An 18864-nucleotide genomic window follows, 5' to 3' on the forward strand; every position below is an offset into this window, starting at 1 on the left:
GTTGTATAATAAAGAACGTGAAATCTGTCTTGGATAAAATACACATGCCCAAGTTCCCAATTGGGCCCAGCCAATGCATGTGCTTCAGTCCAGGCCTGTGAATGGCTGGATCCAGACTCGAGCTGCCGGCCCCATCAGAGACCGCCAATGACGGTGCCGCTTCCGATTGATAGCAAGGTGGTTCGGTGTTCTATTCCGGTTAGCGGCGGATGCTGGTGTCGCCGCAGCGATTCAACGGCATCAGCTACAGCGACCGTAAGCTCGGTTTTGCGACCGAACGGCTTGGACTTTAAAAATCAATAATTATTGTGCCTCGATATTCCTAGTAGTATACTGCCGTCGCTGATGTTGGCTTTGTTTTCTGGCACATTGGCACGATAGTTGGAGTAAATGGAGTGAGTCTTGCTGGCTAGAGTTGCAGCTATTGCCGCCACCTTATACAAGACGAATACATTGCGCAATACGGAACTACATCTGCCGCGAATTGCCAACGACTTGGCGCAAAGAAATAAAAACGACTAGGATTCAGCAGCTGTCTACGGTTGAAGCGGTCCAAGCTCTGGAGCCGATTTCTTGCCTTTATTTCTTGGCCTTGGCAGGCACAACTTCAGTTGATTCATCATGGCTTCAGTAACTTCTCAAAACGCATCCCCGCATTCTGCGTCAGTCTACGACTTCGAGTCTACTGGCGACACCGATGAATCATGGCAGTACATTGATTATTCGAGCGGCGCTTCCGTTACGGGATCAATAGGATTCCTACCTAGCCCAGCAAGCGGCAGTTTAAACGGCTTCGCTATCGTCGGCCATGTTTCTACACCATCTCAGGGCGGGCTCTCGCCTGGTTCCGTCGTGGATATGGACCCTACAGTCTTTCTTCCGGCCAGCACCACATATCAGCCGGATACTGAGTTTATAACCTCTGATCTTTTCCCGAGCACTGTTGAGGGATCTCCCGGCAGTGTGAGTGCGACGTTTCCACAGAACGATGCATTCTTGACGCCGCAGCAGTATCTGTTTATGCCGTCTGGTTCATCGGATTTCCAGCCACAAGATCTTAACGGTAGGTTACTTCGTGAATATTTGAGGATTCGGTGATATTGATGGATATATAGATCTTACAACACCTTTTATGAACGATTTCCAAGCCGACCCGTTTTCAATAATCAATCAGACAAGTCCAGTACAACAGACGTTGCCTCAGCGAAATGCACTCCAGTCACTACCCTCAGATCCCAGCATATCATCATGGCACCAGACAAGTCCTAGTATCGCTGCTTCCGAAAGCAAGTTTGTGTTTGAGGACATGATCTCTTCGCCAAGTCAACTAAGCATCGTCTCCTCATCGAGTCCGAAATCGCCTGCTATCAAGTCCGAAGGGAGCAGCAAATCAGGAAAGACGATGCGCAAAGTAATTGGCGGAAAAGTCGAGAAGAACAAGAGCGATTCACCTGGTAAATTTGTTATTATGACACCGACGACAATCAATGCTCGTGCTGGGAAGCCGAACCCCTTTGAATGCTTCGAGGCCATGAGGACAACACAAAAGGGCCGGAAAGGCCCCCTGGCGAATGAGACAAAAGAGAGCGCACTGCAGGTTCGGAGAGTGGGTGCATGCTTTTGCTGCCATAGCCGCAAAGTCAAGTGTGATAAGGAGAGGCCGTGTAAGCACTGCAAGAAGCTTATGCTTTCAGTTCCACAAGTGGTATGCTGGCAGTTTCAGGACTTTCTTCCGGTGCTATTTCCCGACTTCATTCGTGGGCATTTTAAGAGGGATGCCATGACTAGCTTCATCACTGAGAATGTTGAAGGCTTTACTGTGAATGGATCTGAACGGCTTTGCAGCGTTGAACTCTCCTCAGGGCCACGATTTACGACTACATTGACGCTTCAAGCCAAATTCTTCACAGCCAAGACGTGCGACGTTTTGCAACACTGGCATCTGAGTAATGAGAAGAATCAGGTTGATCTTCAGTCACAGGGATCTGCTCCCATTGGTATCGAATTTAACAAGGGCCCTCAGAAGGACGAAATGAAAAAGTTGACCAAGGGATACATTCAAGCACTGGTGAATGAGCCATTGCTTGCAGATCAGTTGACGGACTCATTCAGATCTACTAGGCTTCCTAACAAGATTCTTGCGATTGTGCAAAACTTTGCAAAACAGTCAGATGTGAGTCGAATGATAATACAAGATAAAGAAAGAAAAAGCTAATTGGAATTAAGTCTACAATGGTTAAGCGCGCCCTTTCCATCTATACCATGCATTATGTCATGACACGGCATCTTTGCTTGACACGCCAATCCATCCTCGCCCTACAGCCAACTGGGCTTGTACCCCAGAATACTCCCTGGGTCACCCCCCGAGTACTTGCCCGGCAAATCAAGTCGCTCGTCGACGAGCTCATTTTGCGTGATATGCAAACTCTCTTTGAGCTATTCTCTAAGTCACTCAAACCCAAGCTCCGACGAGAATGGGCACCGTGTCTTGCATCCTTCTTGGTTCTTTGCCTGTTCATGGAAGCTGTTGAGACGGCCGCAGATAACTTTGTCGTATCACAAAATGAGATTGATCTGAGAAACACATCCTCGCCCAAATACAAGAGATCACTTGCGCAAGATACCTGTAAGGAGGTGGAGAACATGCCGTTCAAGCAATTTGCGTATCAATTCCACCACCTCTATCAGACCCACACAAAGGATGCAAATACAAGGAGCTTCAATCCTTTATTCGACGACGCCTTCCTTGAGCAGGGTGAACTTGACGCTCCGGCGGTGGAAATGGTACAGAACCTGAGGGAGCTCTTCCATGGAGAAGACTGTGAGTTTTCCCACCATCTGCTAGATTACCCCACACCAGAATACTAACGGTTGCTGCAGGGCAAGACATGCAATTTCTCGCTGATGATGAGCTCCTGCTCCACAGAGAGGAGCATCCATATCCCATGGATACATCATTCCTTTATACTGGGCGCCTGGTGGCCAAGTTTTTGCTATCATTTACTAACGAAAGCGTAATCTTCGCAAGCAAGATATGATCTGATTTCTTTTGCTTTTCATGAATATCCCCTTTTTATAGGTAGATAATGGGCATTTTGACGATATAGTACAAGTGGCGGCAGGATATTGGATATCCGGGTTATATGGAGTTATATCAGGTTTCGTACGAATACATAATACATGCGAATGAACACACATATTATACATAGATGCTTTGATATAGCAGGCAATTTCAAAGTTTACAGTCACGGCAAGCTCACAAAGAACATCATATGATATGTTCGTCTGGTTTTAGTCCCGATGCCACACATTTTCTCAATGGTATCAGGGTGGAACAGACTGGTTGTCTAGACCGTTGGTTAAATCTCCCACATCGAACGATAAAAAAGTAGTTGACACGCTTGCGCATTGAAAGCGGCGAGGTGTAGGCAAATCGTGGGTACGTATCAAGAATCACATGCAGAGAGGCGCACAAATTCCTCTCCCAAACTTACCAATTGATCTCAGGCGATAATATCTGCCTAATGGTCGTAGGATACAGAAGCCATGAGATCATTGTGCAGTCGAGAACAGCCACAATTGCAGCAGCTCTCGATCTTTTTTTGCTGTCTGCATCAAAGCATGTGCCAGTGCAGATGGAAGGTTGAGAAAATTTGTGATTGCTTGGAAAAGCGGAGCGTTTTATGATGAAAAAGCTCGGAGAGACCCTGATTTATCACGTGATATCAATGATTGCGTTTGCTAGTATACAGCGGGCCGTCGCGTGCCTCACTTTTTACTTTTTTTTCTTTCCTTTCTTCGATACACTTTTTATTCGCACGATTAATCAACCTAGAGCGATTCATTTACTTGCTTTGGGTCATATTTGCGTGCTAGATGGAAATGGATTCTCTTCTGCCTTAAAACATGACGGCAAGCTGACTATTTTCGTCTTACCGTTTTGGTGGTTCTTCCCACATGCTCATACATAGTACTAGCCTCCATTGCTTCCCAAGCTCTGACTGATTCATGAGGATTTTTTTTCTTCGTCTTTCTCGCCGCATCCGAAACCTCTTCCGGGGCTGCTCTGGAGGGGGGAAATGCAACCACCCCTGCTCTTGACACATGATAAAAACCTGCTGTTTCTGCGTAATCCACCGCTGCCCAAAGGCGCTGTAGAAATGCAGCTTTTAATTAGCCCGTATCCTGGCGACGATGGCCGAGGCGCCGGCCAAAGGTTAAAGGCTGCATGAGGGTCGCGTGGACAGTCGCTCTTGTCCTTTGGGCCGCGATGCGAACCTCTGGCAGGCGAAGAGGGCACGAATATGCAAGCCCATGCATAGTCCCCGCCGCTGCAGATTGCCATTATTCACTCATTTGCTATCCGCCGCATCACGGGCTCGACGGATGTGCCACTGCCTCCCTGCCGCTGTGCTGTGCTGTGTGCTGTGCTGTGCTGCGCTATGCTGTGCCGTGGTGCGCTGTCTGCAGCTCGTCGTGGGGATATAATTTGCGTAAGGCGGGCGGTGGTCAGAAAACCACCTCACATCCCTAGACCCTAAGTAAACAAACACCTATATATAAATACCACGTATAAACCGGCCTCATTCTCTTGCATATCCCTCTGCACCTCGACGCATTTGTCTTACGAGCTCATCCTCTTTATTTTCTTACCGCCTTGTACCCCCTCCCGACACTTTCCACCCGCAGAAGCTCCCCCAGCTGATAAGCATACCATCCCCCCGGTGCTCCATCTGAGGCCATTCATGTACACACCGACAGTTTGGGCACCAGCGTCAGCGTCATCATCACAAGCTCCATCAAAACACAAACATCACCATCAAAATGTCTGAAGTCCAGTTGCAGCGTTCTTTGGAAGACATCAGGCTCGAGATTGTTCTTCTCGCTGCCGAAGTGTTTTTCCTGGTGTCAGTGCTTGGTGCCATTATTCTCTTCAATCTTGATCTCTACAGCCAGTCCCGGAAGCTGAGCCTAAGTGCCGAATCGTATAAGACTCGGCCGCACTGCTTCGGGAGAGGCCGGCCTCGATACAGAGGTGCCATCTACTGAAGCACCACCACTGCTTACCTACGGATGAATTATTATTTTTGCTCTTTTTGCAATCTTCGACATCACAACCCATTTGACCTACCCAAAGAAACTAGCTCTCCAGCGGGAATGGAGAGCTTAAATCGAACCATTACGGGGCTATAAAAGCTCCATGCATTTGACTGGCGTTATGCAAAGGCCCTCGCATTGATGATTGGCGTTAAAATTGGCGTGTGCAAGCTTACGAAACGAAAAGAAAACAAATCCCCTCTTAACTAAGAGACGGGACGACGAACATGAATGAGAAAAAAAGAAGGAATGATCAACCCGCATAGCATATGATGTTGCCTGGAAATAGCTTGACAAAAAACAGGCATGAGCAATAGCGATTCGATTTGTGATTTATGAACTTGTCTTCGAGATATTGAGCTTTTGGTGTTCACGTGTCATGGAGTCGGCGTTCTGAGGATCGGGATTGTTTGGATAAAAAATTGTTGTACATAGTAAAAAACACAATATGAAAACTAGTGAACTTCGAATTGTCGCCAGAATTTTTGATGTGGCCCAACCTGAAGCTCGTGATGGAAGCTCTATGCCTCATCAGCCGGTGCCATGTTTCTATTTCCTCGACACGTGCAATTTATACATTGCTGAGATTTTTCCATTCCACCATTGTCTTTTTTCCCCTCCCCCTTCTCAGCCGCGGCTTTCCACCTTTTTTCTGTTTTATATCATGCTTATGCTGAAGGCTTCTTCAGGTCTCGGGCGGCCTGCTTCAGGTTGAAGTTGCACTCTTCGTAGGCTCGTCCAGCACCAAAGCCGGCGCCCAGGTAGGCGGGCCAAGCTCTTCGCTTAAACAGGAGGACGGAGAAGACGACGCCGAATCCGAGACCGAGGGTGGACTTGACGAGGAGGTTGGAGAGGCAGCGATCCCACTGTTGTTGATTTCAAGAAGATTAAATTAGTAAACAAAACATTCTGTAGAATTTGAATCTGTCTGGGCTAAGCTCGGCTCGGTACCTTCTCGTTGAGAAGCGCTTCGCTAACAGGCCGGGAAATGGCGCTTGGGGAGCGAGGGGCGGTGGTCTCGGACATGGTGGCGGACGTTTCTGCGGTCGATGGCGTGAGATGTTGTGTGTAAATCGACTAGCTGCGAAGCCGTACTTACGTGCGAAGTGCAATTGACGTCAGAGAGCCAAACGGGGGTCTTGGAAAAGGGAAGAAAAAGCTTGGATACAGTGATGTCAAGCTACACGAAAATCGGCCGGCCTCATCACGGTCTTGGCCTTGAAGGGCGGTGAGAGATGATTGCCAAATCGGGGTGGAGATCGCGGCAGAATTTTTATTTTTCGGAATTTTGGAGCTGCGACAATGACGGCTGGAGCTTATACAATTTTGTCTCTGCTATAACCAAATTTTCTTTTCAAAAGTATTGAGATAGTTGTGGTCAATTCGAGACCACTATCTGCCAATCGTTGCCTTTTTTCACTTCTTTTTCTTAATGCGTTCTTGAATTTTTGTCTCTTCTAATTATGGTAAGATTTTTCTTCACCCTTGTAACTGGTCGCGCTGAGTGAAGTAAAGCTCACATGCAATGAGCAGGGAAAGTTGGATCTCGTCAAGACCGTCCGAGGTCTTGACCAGAATGGACCTGGGGAAAATGGAGAGAACCTTCAGAAGCTGTGGGATAGTCTTACAGAGTCATCGGATCACCAATTCCACGCGGCGGAGGAGAGCGCGCTGAGATGGTTGCTCAAGTCTATGAACGGAAACTCATCAGAGGCGGAAACCATACGACGTTACCCATTGACCTGGACGATTATGGATTTTGTGTTTCAAAAGATCCCGCTCTTCTCACTCGCCAAATCTCTGGCGGATAGGAAATTTGTGGCCGTTTTGCAGCAGACTCTCAAAGATGCATCAAATCCAAGCGAAGAGACTGGTTCCTCAAGTTCGAAGAGAAAGAGGTCGCTAGCTCCGCGCTACACCTTGGACGAGTTGAAAGGTTTGGAAGGCTGCTTGGCAACTGGTCAGGCCGTCTTCAATGCTCTAAAATCTCTACTTGCTCGACTGGGGAACAACGCTGTTGGATCACGCGATAGGATTGGAGCCGAACACATCAAATCTCTCTTCAGTACATCTGCTCTCGAAGCTGCGACATTAGCGTCTTCATTCTTCATAGTTTGCCTTCTACTGCTGGCCAGCGACATCTACGACGAGGTTGAAGGCAAAGAGGAGTGGATTGTAACTGTCTCTAGGATATGGGATCTCCATTTACAAGGAGAGAAAGACGCCCTGGAGATTGCGATCCATCTCTTTAGACCAGCATCTGCGATCCTAAAAAAGGTAGAGCCTTCCATCCAAGGCCAAAAACTTGCTATCAGCGAAGCCTTGGCTACCCGATGGAGTGCAGATCTCCAAAGATTTATGCACCGAAATTTCATTCTCCCAGCCCGGACATATTTCTGGAATCACCAAGATTTTGAGGTCATCATGAAGGCGCTCGACGTATCAAATGACAAAACTAGAACATCTGCTCCGGTACTCTACTTTTTGGCTGCCGGAATCCCTGATCTTTCGACAGAGAGCGATATGCGCAGAATCAATACGATGTGGATGGACCGGATATTCAAAGCTGTGGAGGAGCAAATTCGTCCAAAGGCAGACCGGAATATTCTGATAAAGCAGGTATTGGCACAGGCTACAGGGAAGTCACTATCAATTGATGCGGGAGACTTGCGTCAAGTATGCCGCGACTATGGCATGGGATCAGAAATCGATTGGAGCCTACTTGCGAATGCTGCTACATGCAATCCGGACATCTTTCAAATGTCTGAAGAGGGTACAGCACTTTTGAACGAGATCTGCGTACAAAGTGTAGGCAAAGCCTCTGGATCAGATAGTCACAAAGATCAGCTGGACCTCATTGCTGCCATAAAGAAAAGCTTCCAGACTCGTCGAGACCTATCTGGATTTTTGCGACTATGGTTCTCTCAGCTTTGTCTGGCTGAGAAACAAAAGGCGGTCTCTAGCAGCCCTTGGTTCGACATTGGACGGAAAGGAGAGCAGCGGAACTCGATTTCATCTTTGATAGAGTCCGAACTATCACCACAGCAGCTTGTTGTTCTCATCGAGTGGCTGAAGGAACAAGAGTCTGGCTCGTACCCTCAATCTCTTTGTGTCTTTACGAGTATCATTGCGGAAGGATTGCATGGCGAGTCATTCATTGATGCAGTCGGCTTGAAGCTGTTCGACCTGATTTCTCCGTTAAAAAGCTCGTCAAAATCTGCTTTAAAATGGAGAGTTGTGTCTAAGACAATTTCATCAGCTTCACCCGAAGAGCGGAACAATGTTTGGGCGCAAGTGAAGGATCAGATATCAAAGCTTCTCCGCAAAGGGACGGTTAAGTCAGCTGAAACATTCGAAGCTGTCAAGTGCTGCTACCAGGCTTGGGATTCGATGAGCCAAGATGAAGAGTCTGCTAATGAGCCAGCCAAGTTGATAGAGAAGTTCACACAACGTCTGGTAGAAGAGCTAGCATCGTATGACATCTTGGAATTCACGAAATTATCAAACTCTCTCAACTTGGAGGCAGCATCGGAACTTGACGAAGACCTTTCATTACAACAGTACCTGGCTTGGTATATTCGGGGCTCCAGTCGCTTCTACCGGCTATACTTCAGAAAAGCAGACGACATCCCATTGCTTGATTCAGTATCTTCTGCAAAGAGCGTCAACCCTCCTGGATTGCAGGCGCTGTGGAGTGCTCTTCTAAGCAATGACACGAATATTAATGACGCGAAGCTTTCTCGAAAGCTTCTAGACCGTCTAATTACAGCCCTTTCCGAGTCTGAGAAGGAGAAAGGGTGGCCTGGAGAATATGGACAGCTATGGATCCGAACGCTATGCAGCGTACCATCGGAAGCCTTTAGCCGCACACAACGTGAGCAGATCATGAGTATCTTGGACAAAAGGAGAGAAAAGATGGTCAAATCTCCAAAGCGGGTGTCTTTGGAAGGCTGGAAGTTGGTTCTCGATTTGACGACCAAGATGATGACGCGGCCAACCTTTCACGAGGAGATGCAGTTTTCTAATCTTGTTGAGTTTGCCGATGCCATTTCAAGCCTCTCATTTGAAGAGGCTTTGGATGATGAGACGCTGCTTGAACTTGTTGAGAGATATTTTGCCATGTCAGCAACGATTATAAGGCAAATGTCGGACAACTTTGATGAGCGAAGTACGAAATATTTCTCAGAAAGTCTCAAGTTCATTGAAACATGCGCAACAGAAGAGGCGAATAGTGATCTTTTGAGCCTTCCTTCACTATATGTGACCCTATTAAAAGCTCTCGCTGTTGAGCTTAGCCGGTCATCAAGTCTTCAGAGCCAATCCAGTATCAGCCAACTGCAGCAAAGTGCCAAGAGTGTATTGACCCAACACGTCGCAGCTGTTTTAGGAGAGTTTATTACAAACAAAAAGCTATTATCAAAGCACGATAACTCAAAAGACTTGGCCCTTTTTACAGCAGTACATGCAGCTGAGGCCATGGATATCGCCGCAGGGCTTTCACAGCACAAGTCTACGGCTGTTCAAAAGCTTGAGAAGCGGAGCAAAGAAGCTATGGTTACTGGAGACTTGAGAGCGTGGAAGATTCAGATTTTCCTTCATACATATCTGCCGAGCGAGTTGGAGGATCCTCATCCAACTCAATTTACTGCCCTGGCAAATCTACCGCCAAGAACCCGCGAGCCTCTGTTAAGAGAATATGTTGCGTCTATAATTGCTAAAGCCAACGTGCCTGAAGTGTCACGCTACCTTCAAACGCTGATTGGTGAATTTACGGGGGGCTGCGATACTGATGGCCAGGCTCTGGCCATCGGCCAAGTCGTTGGTCACCTTATTGGTAAGTTTTATAGAAAATAGTTGTTAGAAAGAGTCAGACTAACGAATATATATCAGAACGCACCGATCTGCACGGCAAGAGCGAAGGCGTCGATTTATCGGCAGCTCATAGCGAGCTAACGCTTAGCTTGCTAAAGAAATCACCAAACGCAGCTTATATATGCCAAACCATTCAGACTCTTCTTGAAAAGAAGCCGCAGGCTATGGGACAGTGGAACATTGAAGTAACCTTGAGTACTGTCAACGACTTGGCTTCGGCGAAGCCTACAAATGGACCAACGGTGTCGTTTACTTGGCTATGCAAATTAATCGGAACAGTTATCAAAAAGCACCGCTTACGATTGGAAGGCCACCACCACTTGCTGCTGACGACTGTACAAGCTTTGCTTAACAGCCTAATCATCCGCCAACCAAAGAGCACTGGAGATGGCACCACGCAGGAGTCAATGGCCCGTCTGTACGGCCGGCTCATTACCTTCATCTGTGAACCTACCGCAGGAGCCGTTTCCCGTTCACAGCACCAAAACGCTTTGGACTCAGCAACAGACGCAGCCAAACGTTCTGCCGGCTGGCACGTCTATATGGTATTAATGCAGTACGTGAAGCTGCAACTTGAGGCCGATGTACCGAGGGAGGTACGAGAGGCGCTTGAGCCAGCAATGAATTCTATCTTTGATGTGACGCCGCCTGAGGTGAGGAAGATTCTTAATGACGCTATGGATGCTAGCGGAAGAGCTATCCTGAGAGAGATGTTCAAGAGATATGTCAAATTCGGCAAGTGGAGCGGTGTATAATGCGCTGGGCATACGGTATATAGAATTAGGTATTAGGATATAAGTCTAGGCACTAAAATTGTATATATGCAAGCATACAACTCATGTGGACGTGTCTATACTATCATATTATACGAAAAAAGAGCAAAAAAGAAAGATCAGTTTACGCTTGACGTTCCTGACGTTCCTGCTTAGCCTTGCTAGGGTGGCCATGCGTCTTGCCATACTTCCTTATCTTTCCATGAAGATCAGGCTGAATAAATATCCAAAGGAAATTAACAATCCATGCCATGATGGTATCAACAAACCAGTTATTACGGAACGAACCACCTAGCATTCCCCATTTCATAAGTGCACCAAGCCATGCCACAGTAACAAAATATTCACCGCGCTCGAGCCCCTTGATTGCAGCATCTGCGACTTGATCGGGGGTCTGCTGGGGATCGCTAGATTCCAGGATTGTCGTAATCTCAGGCGTGGTGAGGATCTCTCGGGCGTATCCGGGCGAAAGAATGGTTCCAGGGAATACCATATGGACTTTAACGTTCTGTGGGTACATCATAACCTCTTGGGATATGGTATCCGCCAGACCTCGCATAGCCCACTTGGAAGGAGAGTAGGGTGCGTAGCCGGGAATGGTATACAACGCCAGGACACTACCAGTCATGATGAGATGCTTGGCCTCTTTCTCTACAGGAGCGTCGACTGCTAGCCATTCCTTGAGGATAGCGTGGGACATTTCGGCGGTACCGTAGAAGTTGACGTCCATCTGACGGCGTAGAGATGACATTTCCATATCGACGAACAGTTCTGGAGTGGACATTCCGGCGATGCACCAGACAATGTCAGGAGGATTGCCATTGTTCCATTCCCGGACCTCAGCAAGGAGGGAAGTCGCATAATCTGGCGCAGAGACATCGGCAGCGATGTAGTGGAATCGCTGCTTTGCCTTGTCTTTGGCGGCAGCCTGGAAAGATCGTGTCAGTGGATTTACAAGGATAGAAGCAGATATTGCAGTGTATACCTTGACAATTTTGAGAGCGTCTTCGAGCTTTTCAACGCTACGAGAAATAAGGACAACGTTGGCGCCCTTGAAGGACAGCAGCTTCGCAGCTGAAAGGCCCATGCCCTCTGAGGCTCCCGTAATGAGGACGGTCTGCATCAAAGTTCACGTTTTCATCATTAGCAATGCCATTTCATTACTCTACTACATGAATTCATCAAAGGAGTAAAGACAACAAAGGCTAGATACTAACCTTGCCTTCAACAGGCATCTGGTTTCCGCCGAAAAGCCCCATGATGGTGATGATACCAATGGCAATGGTTATACTAGCAGGCAAGATCCAAACCAGACTATCCAACAGAGCGTCCGCGGGCATGACCCAATGCTATGGGGAGATGAAAGAGAGAAGGTGAAAGAGGATGGATGTTATTCTGCAAGATAACAAGAACTGACAGCCCAATTCCCACGTGTTGGCCAGCAATTAGGTTTCATGCGCCCCGATTATTTTTGTTGCTGGTGCTGACGATGCAGTTCCTTCGAGGTTTTAGTGTTTTCGTCGTGGCCCGATACTGCTATAGCTCTGGTGGGCCCTCTCGCTGTAGCTACGATTTAGGCACTCTGTACGTTCTACGTCCAACCTTATAGCACTATCACGTGCCGTGTTTGCGGATTGATACGCGACATCAAGGTACGAAGCTTGAAGTACCTTGTATACCCAATTTGAGCTTCTCATTTTCTGGGCACTCGAGCCGATTCCATTCTACACTGCATTAGCGCAGCCGTTTCAACGTTATACCTATTCACATACGGAGAATCTTATGCGCCAACATTTGTATCCTTGTGGTGGATTAGCACCATGTTGATTGTTCACAAACCAAGCTAAGCTGCATCAAAGATGGCCTCGCAAGACGGGCAGGACATAAAGCTTAGCGTGCCAAAATTCTCTTCATTCAAATCAAAGGAACCTAGCAAAGAGGATCCTCAAAAACTAGACAGGCGTCATGAAATACGCCGCAAGAGGGAGAGTCGTGATGGTGAGAGATCAAGCAGTCGCCGGACTGATGAGGATCGTGGTTCCAGACGCAGTGGCCACGAGCCTCGCCGCCACAGAGATCGTGACCGTGATCGTCGAAGATCTCGAAGTCGTGAGAAAACTGCTGATCGGATAGAAAAGCCGAAGCCTGTTTCTAAGTTAGAGGGGGTGCCAGGCCTTTTTATGATCGATACAAAAGGCGACCCTCTAATTATAAAATACGGGGGTCTTGATAAATCCCAGATACCTGCCTACCGTCGCCATGGGGGCGGCAGGGTCCTTGGTACGGTTGGTCGCCTAGTAATACACCGTGATGGGCCAAGAAACCAGTTTAGTCTTCGCATGCCCGGTGAAGGATTTTCTTCTTTTGGCCGAGATGGGCTTCGATCAAAGTTGCCAAAGGTGACGGCCAGGCCGATTAGGGCGGCTACTCGGAATGCAAATCTTGATGCCATAGATGAAGCCGATGGATATTTACCATTAAGTTCATCCAGGAAACGGAAGCGAGACCAAGTGGATGATCAATCCTCAGATGATGAACAGCCCTCATACCGGTCTATTGAAGGCAAAGCAAAGCCACGGCAGTACTCAGACAGTGACTCAGATGAAGATTCCGACATGTCAACCGACATGCTCGCAACAGACCAAAACAATCCACTTAAACAAAAATCCATCCAGCTGAACAAACGAGTAAAGGACTCTCCAGATGACATCGATGCTTGGCTTGAGCTTGTAGATCATCAAGACGTCTTGCTGAGGGCTGGTGAAGATTTTGACCATACGATACTAGAAAATGAAGCTCATAGCTTTGCAGAGATTAAAGTATCCATGCTTGAATCAGCTCTTGAAAACGTCAAAAATGCGCAAGATCGCAGACGCGTTCTTATTCCCTTGATGCGAGAGGGTGTCAAAGTATGGACCAGCAAAGCAGCTGCTAAGAAATGGTCAGAGGTGTTAAAAAACGAAGATAGCGATTTCCTCTTATGGAAAACACATCTCGACTTTTTGACTTCGACTATTGCAACATTTCAATATGAAGACATCAAGAAAGTGCTTTTGGATCGGTTACGCTTTGCTCTCTCTCGTCTTACATCGGAGCAGCCAAAAGAAGCCATAGAAGAAGCTATATTTGTATTTTTAAGGGCTACTCGCTTCGTTCATGATGCTGGCTACAAAGAACTTGCCGTTGCAGCTTGGCAGGGCCTTTTGGAGCTTAATTTATTTGGACCACCTTCCATCAAGGACGAACAGTCCACTCTGGAATCTTTCAACGACTTTTGGGAAAGCGAAGTTCCTCGCATAGGAGACGCTGGTGCAAAGGGGTTTCGGCATTACGTCGAGACTGAAGGCGCCGGAGATGCGGCAGAGCCGGTAAAGGCAAGCTCAATTGGCTCGTCTTCGTCGCGAGACGTCTACAAGGCTTGGGCTTACCTGGAGCAATTTCATTCACAAGAGGCCAAGATGCCAGCGAGAACGATGGATGATGGAACAGACGATGATCCGTTCAGAGTCGTAATGTACTCTGACATTAGCCCTTTTCTCTTTTTGATACCAACTTCGCTTCTAGCAGAGGTTTCAAGCCAGCTGATTGATGCATTTTTGCTCTTCACCGGCTTCCCTCCGGCATTTAGAGCGAGCAACTGGACTGAAGCAGCTTATGATGATCAGTTTATCTCTTCTTCGCTCATCAAATTTGACTTACAGCCGGTTAAGCATATTGATGACCCAAACAATTGGCAAAGAGTCGAACCTCGGTTTGATGCGGGTGTAAAGGCAGTCACTTCTCCTTCTTTGCTATTTAACGGCTTGAAATGGTATCAGTATATCACCACAAAGTCACAAAATCTAATAGTGAACCCGACTTGGGTTTTAGAGGCACTGAAGCAGCTCGTTCACAGTGGCGGAATCCAAGAGCTAGCTCAGTATTACTTAGCAGTAGCCTTTTCTAATGAGCCTACGAGTATCAAGAAGCCTGCAAAAGCACTGCTCAAACAATATCCTGCTAATTCTGAGCTATACAATGCTTATGCCCTTTGCGAGTTTACCAACGATCCAAAAGTGGCGAGCAAAGTGCTGGAGGCCGCAATTCAATCACCTTCGGTAAGTATACAAGCTGTTGAAAGGTTTGGTAAGAACGCTTGAGCTAATTCTGCCTTTAGCTGTCTGAAAAATGGTACAAATTCTTGTTCTATAAGACCTGGAGCTATATGGAATTTGAAGAGGGAAATATCGGCTTGGCAAAATTGCGGCTCTGTTCGTCAGTGGACGGGACCCTGAAAGTGATAGGGACAGATGTTCCTGAAGTGAGCAATACTACACTTCTCAAGGCCCATCAAACTTTCGCTTCAGATTTTCACCAATATCTGTTGAGTGGCGATTCTATGGGAGCAAGCACACTTGCTGAATGTATGATCTTGCTGTCATATTTCACGGCTTCGGGGAATGAGGAGCCAACGTCGGCATCCCAAGGCAACATTGCAGCTGCAATGAACACGGTTGACATGATTTCCGGAGAATTGCAGTCTCAAGATCAAGTCGGCGCCAAAGCCCACGAGAGTATCTTCCAATTTGCTGCATATCTGCTGTACCTACATGCATCAAAAGGGTAAGTGCTTGTCAGGCAGCTTTTCATACAAATAGCCTCCGACACATCAAGCTAACTGTTACAAATAGACCATTTAGGAGAGTGTACCTGCGAGAGAGGCTCTCAGCTTTTATTCGCCAGTTTCCGCAAAACACAGTTTTTATCTCCATGTTTGAGTGGGCAGATGCGAGCCTCCGTGTAATTGATGAGACGCGTGACCTATTGTATGACCAGGTTTTAGTGAAAGAGCATGACTGCATTAGCAGCCGCATGTTTGTCATTCAACACGAGCTTACACACGGCAACACCAACACGACAAAGGCCGCATTTGAGCATGCTCTGACGAGTGATGTTTGTCAGAATAGTCCCGTGTTGTGGATATCTTACATTCGCTTCTGTTACGCTCAGAAGCAGCTACGTGCCAAGGCAAAGGATGTGTTTTACAGAGCTTTGAGGCACTGCCCTGGGTCGAAGGAAGTTATCATGGAAGCATTCCTGACCCTGATTCGCGATATGGAGTCGGATGAACTCAAGGCGGTGTATAATACAATGACATCAAAGGGGATGAGGATTCATATCGACATGGAAGAATTTCTCGACAAACGTAGATCTGAATCGTCGAAAGAGAAGAGAAGATGAATGCGTGAAGGATGCGTGCGCATATGAATGCATATATAGGTTGGAATAGCATAGCATATCTAATAATGTTTATTGGCTCTACCATTTTGGGTATACAATCTAATAATAGGTGTGGTATTCATACAGGAAATAGTTTATTGGCTCTTGGTAGTTGCAGTTGACGGACACTATCCACGCTATTTGGTCCACCATCGCTTCGTCACGACGTTAGGGGGGCATTCTACGGGGCGTTGGCGTCGGTATTTTCAACGTATATAATTCGTTTATGTAAATGAATGAGATATATAATTGATATAGTTAAAATACCCAATTTTTTGAAAGTTAACGCAACTCTGAGACACAATGTCACTCAATTATCCATTGGAATAGGGGATCGTCACCCTATCAAAGCCAAGCCCCTCAATCATGTCAGCGATTTTGACATGCGACTCCACCTAGTCTCTATGGAGGGGCTTCTCCTTGGGCTATGCAGAAGCTGAGCCACAGTTTCATCTGCAGCGATTCAGCTCGTTTTTTCTTTGTTTGCGTAAGACGATTTGCGACGAGAATCTGTGATTGGAGATCCATTCGTTTCGTCACTGCAGGGTAGCAAGCTGACTTGCACTTTTTAGGGGGAAATGGTCTAGAACCTCTCCTTCTTGGCTTGGATTCTTAGTGCCCCTGCGTTTATTCTAAACTCAAAGACCTCACCTCTCATTCTGTTCATATATTCTACAACAAAGAAGCATCATCTCATCTCATCCTCTTATTATTACTCATTCTACACCACTAACGCTACTTTCACTCTTTCCCTCGCCTTCAATCTTATTTTCACTTTCACTCACGTACTCACTCTTTCACTCTTCCTTATTCTGCACCCACTATGGCTACTTCAGATGAGGCCGCCAACGCCTCGCTCCAATCTGGGGGCGGTTCTGTCCCAGCCCAACGGACAATCAAAGCTCTCAGCAGCACCTCGCTCGCCTATCTCAAGCGCCTTTTCGATTCTCACGCCACTCCGGAAGGAAAATGGACAAGTGACCAGGTCAGAGTCTTTTCGCAAAAAGTCCAGGGCAATGGTACGACGCCTGCAGCATCGGAGGAGCTACTCAATGTCCCCGATCTTGATCTCGATGGCTTCCTTGCCTATATGACTTCTTCAAAGAGCGATGCCATCTTACCGATAAAGAATGAGGACTTTTCATGGCCGCTGGCCAGCTACTTCATCAGCTCCAGCCATAATACTTACCTGACGGGCAATCAGCTGTCGAGTGATAGTACCACCGGCGCTTACACCAACGTCCTGCTGAGAGGATGTCGCTGTGTCGAAATCGACGTCTGGGATGGCGATGAGAGTGACGCAGAGACATCATCATCAGAAAGTGAGACGAGCGATGATGAATCAAGGGCAAAAAAAGCAGAGCTCAAAAAGAAGAAGAAGGAGCACAAAGACAAGGCAAAGTCTAGCTGGAGCGATCAGCTGAAAAATAAGATGGAGAAGATCAATATCGGCAAGAAAATTGAAAAGATGGAAGAAAAGGCGGTGGCAGAGATAGAGGGGGCTGTTAAGAGAAAATCCGATTCACCTACTGCGGCAGAGCCGAGAGTGCTCCATGGACACACGCTCACCAAGGACGTTGCTTTCAGGGACGTCTGTGTTGCTATTCGAGAGAGTGCATTTGTCGTCTCAGAAATGCCTCTGATTGTGAGCTTGGAAGTTCACTGCAGTCCCAAGCAGCAGATTGTCATGGTGGACATCATGAAAGAGGTCTGGGATGGTCTTCTAGTAACCGATCCAGACTCTGATATTGAAGCGCTGCCTAGCCCCCATGACCTGAGACGCAAGATTCTCATCAAGACCAAATACGTCCCACCTGGTACGCCCCTTGATAAGGTCGACACCATACGGAGCGAACAGGTCGTGCCCAGTGGCGCACAGGCAAAGCCCGCCAAGACGATCCAAGAGCTTGCCCGCCTTGCAATCTACACCCAGGGAGTGACATTCAAGAATTGGACGCAGCCAGAAGCCACGATGCCTACGCACATGTTCTCGATATCAGAGAATAAGTTCATAGAGTACCATGAAAAACAGTGGACAACCCTCTTCAACCACAACAAGCGATACTTCTTGAGGGCTTATCCAGCAGGATTCCGAATTGGATCTTCCAACTTGAAGCCGTCCATGTTCTGGGGTGGCGGTGCCCAGATTATTGCCTTGAATTGGCAAGAGACTGACGAAGGCATGATGCTGAACGAAGGAATGTTTGTAGGAACAAGCGGCTATGTCCTAAAACCAGAAGGTAAAAGCTTTATCACCCTTTTTACTCTAGTCATTTCCACAATTTTCACTTGCTAACCAGCATAAACTCCCAGGGTACCGCCCTTCGCTCACCTCCAAGGAGGACGATACTTCCAAACCCATTACCATCACCCGCAAGCCCGTATCCCTCGCATTCACCTTCCTCTCCGCCCAAAACATCCCCCTCCCGCCAGGCGAAAAGTCCGCCAAAGGCTTCAAGCCGTACGTCAAAGTCGAACTCCACGTGGAAGGCTCCAAAAATAGCCACGCAGAGAAGGATGGTCACGTCCATGAGAGCGAGTACAAGATCCGCACCAAGACGCACAAGGGCTGCGACGTTGATTTCGAAAAGGAGAAGCTCGAGTTTAAAAACGTTCCTGGAGTGGTCGAGGAGCTTACGTTTGTGAGATTTACGATAAGAGATGATGAGATTGGCAGAGATGAACTGGCGGCGTGGGCATGTGTGCGTCTTGATCGTCTCGGTCTGGGGTATAGATTTGTGCATTTGAGGAATACAAAGGGAGCTGCAACAGATGGAGCATTACTGGTCAAGATAGAAAGGCTTTCAGTATAGACGATAGACAGTAGAAAGTTGAACAGCCTTGATCCAGTACACCGTGTTTC

The 18864-nt window shown here is 47.4% G+C and overlaps 6 protein-coding genes across 6 annotated transcripts; 4 read left to right on the top strand and 2 right to left on the bottom strand.

Annotated features, from left to right (window-relative positions):
• Window positions 1-243: 243 nt before the first annotated feature.
• GGI43DRAFT_394298 (Zn(II)2Cys6 transcription factor domain-containing protein) lies at window positions 244-3700 on the top strand. The gene is made up of 4 exons (XM_083204747.1): window positions 244-1063; window positions 1116-2173; window positions 2227-2821; window positions 2881-3700. Exons 1-4 carry the CDS (start codon window positions 622-624, stop codon window positions 3036-3038), a joined length of 2253 nt encoding a protein of 750 aa, XP_083065281.1. The 5' UTR covers window positions 244-621; the 3' UTR covers window positions 3039-3700.
• A 2065-nt stretch (window positions 3701-5765) lies between these two features.
• Window positions 5766-6123, bottom strand: GGI43DRAFT_379816 (MICOS complex subunit MIC10; the record flags this gene model as incomplete). The annotated part of the gene is made up of 2 exons (XM_083202898.1): window positions 5766-5963; window positions 6049-6123. 2 exons carry the CDS (start codon window positions 6121-6123, stop codon window positions 5766-5768), a joined length of 273 nt encoding a protein of 90 aa, XP_083065282.1.
• A 308-nt stretch (window positions 6124-6431) lies between these two features.
• On the top strand, window positions 6432-10747 carry GGI43DRAFT_394303 (Urb2/Npa2 family-domain-containing protein). Its single transcript, XM_083204748.1, has 3 exons — window positions 6432-6563; window positions 6631-9931; window positions 9988-10747. The coding sequence occupies exons 1-3, from the start codon at window positions 6561-6563 to the stop codon at window positions 10722-10724; spliced, it is 4041 nt and encodes a 1346-aa protein (XP_083065283.1). The 5' UTR covers window positions 6432-6560; the 3' UTR covers window positions 10725-10747.
• On the bottom strand, window positions 10748-12289 carry GGI43DRAFT_394304 (SDR family oxidoreductase). The gene is made up of 3 exons (XM_083204749.1): window positions 11960-12289; window positions 11728-11859; window positions 10748-11670 (listed from the first exon to the last, which is right to left on the bottom strand). The coding sequence occupies exons 1-3, from the start codon at window positions 12080-12082 to the stop codon at window positions 10867-10869; spliced, it is 1059 nt and encodes a 352-aa protein (XP_083065284.1). The 5' UTR covers window positions 12083-12289; the 3' UTR covers window positions 10748-10866.
• A 155-nt stretch (window positions 12290-12444) lies between these two features.
• On the top strand, window positions 12445-16409 carry GGI43DRAFT_394305 (NRDE-2, necessary for RNA interference-domain-containing protein). Its single transcript, XM_083204750.1, has 3 exons — window positions 12445-14839; window positions 14899-15344; window positions 15413-16409. The coding sequence occupies exons 1-3, from the start codon at window positions 12602-12604 to the stop codon at window positions 15960-15962; spliced, it is 3234 nt and encodes a 1077-aa protein (XP_083065285.1). The 5' UTR covers window positions 12445-12601; the 3' UTR covers window positions 15963-16409.
• GGI43DRAFT_394306 (PLC-like phosphodiesterase) lies at window positions 16410-18839 on the top strand. Its single transcript, XM_083204751.1, has 2 exons — window positions 16410-18241; window positions 18315-18839. Exons 1-2 carry the CDS (start codon window positions 16825-16827, stop codon window positions 18812-18814), a joined length of 1917 nt encoding a protein of 638 aa, XP_083065286.1. The 5' UTR covers window positions 16410-16824; the 3' UTR covers window positions 18815-18839.
• The last annotated feature ends 25 nt before the right edge of the window (window positions 18840-18864 follow it).

This window comes from Trichoderma evansii (genome assembly GCF_050947405.1).
Source record: "Trichoderma evansii strain SZMC 28006 chromosome Unknown GGI43scaffold_2, whole genome shotgun sequence".
Lineage (NCBI taxonomy): Eukaryota > Fungi > Ascomycota > Sordariomycetes > Hypocreales > Hypocreaceae > Trichoderma > Trichoderma evansii.

What these genes read in the sequence shown, in the direction of transcription:
- GGI43DRAFT_394303 (XM_083204748.1), top strand. An exon ending in AGTCGTTGGTCACCTTATTG is followed by an intron (nt 9,932 to 9,987) that starts GTAAGTTTTATA and finishes AATATATATCAG; the next exon opens with AACGCACCGATCTGCACGGC.
- GGI43DRAFT_394306 (XM_083204751.1), top strand. Translation starts at nt 16,825, where the DNA reads ATGGCTACTTCAGATGAGGCCGCCAACGCCTCGCTCCAATCTGGGGGC. An exon ending in CTATGTCCTAAAACCAGAAG is followed by an intron (nt 18,242 to 18,314) that starts GTAAAAGCTTTA and finishes ATAAACTCCCAG; the next exon opens with GGTACCGCCCTTCGCTCACC.
- GGI43DRAFT_394304 (XM_083204749.1), bottom strand. Translation starts at nt 12,082, where the DNA reads ATGCCCGCGGACGCTCTGTTGGATAGTCTGGTTTGGATCTTGCCTGCT. An exon ending in AGATGCCTGTTGAAGGCAAG is followed by an intron (nt 11,860 to 11,959) that starts GTTAGTATCTAG and finishes ACTTTGATGCAG; the next exon opens with ACCGTCCTCATTACGGGAGC. An exon ending in ACGCTCTCAAAATTGTCAAG is followed by an intron (nt 11,671 to 11,727) that starts GTATACACTGCA and finishes CGATCTTTCCAG; the next exon opens with GCTGCCGCCAAAGACAAGGC.
- GGI43DRAFT_394298 (XM_083204747.1), top strand. Translation starts at nt 622, where the DNA reads ATGGCTTCAGTAACTTCTCAAAACGCATCCCCGCATTCTGCGTCAGTC. An exon ending in CCAGCCACAAGATCTTAACG is followed by an intron (nt 1,064 to 1,115) that starts GTAGGTTACTTC and finishes ATGGATATATAG; the next exon opens with ATCTTACAACACCTTTTATG. An exon ending in GCTCTTCCATGGAGAAGACT is followed by an intron (nt 2,822 to 2,880) that starts GTGAGTTTTCCC and finishes CGGTTGCTGCAG; the next exon opens with GGCAAGACATGCAATTTCTC.
- GGI43DRAFT_394305 (XM_083204750.1), top strand. Translation starts at nt 12,602, where the DNA reads ATGGCCTCGCAAGACGGGCAGGACATAAAGCTTAGCGTGCCAAAATTC. An exon ending in CCGCAATTCAATCACCTTCG is followed by an intron (nt 14,840 to 14,898) that starts GTAAGTATACAA and finishes TTCTGCCTTTAG; the next exon opens with CTGTCTGAAAAATGGTACAA. An exon ending in TACCTACATGCATCAAAAGG is followed by an intron (nt 15,345 to 15,412) that starts GTAAGTGCTTGT and finishes TGTTACAAATAG; the next exon opens with ACCATTTAGGAGAGTGTACC.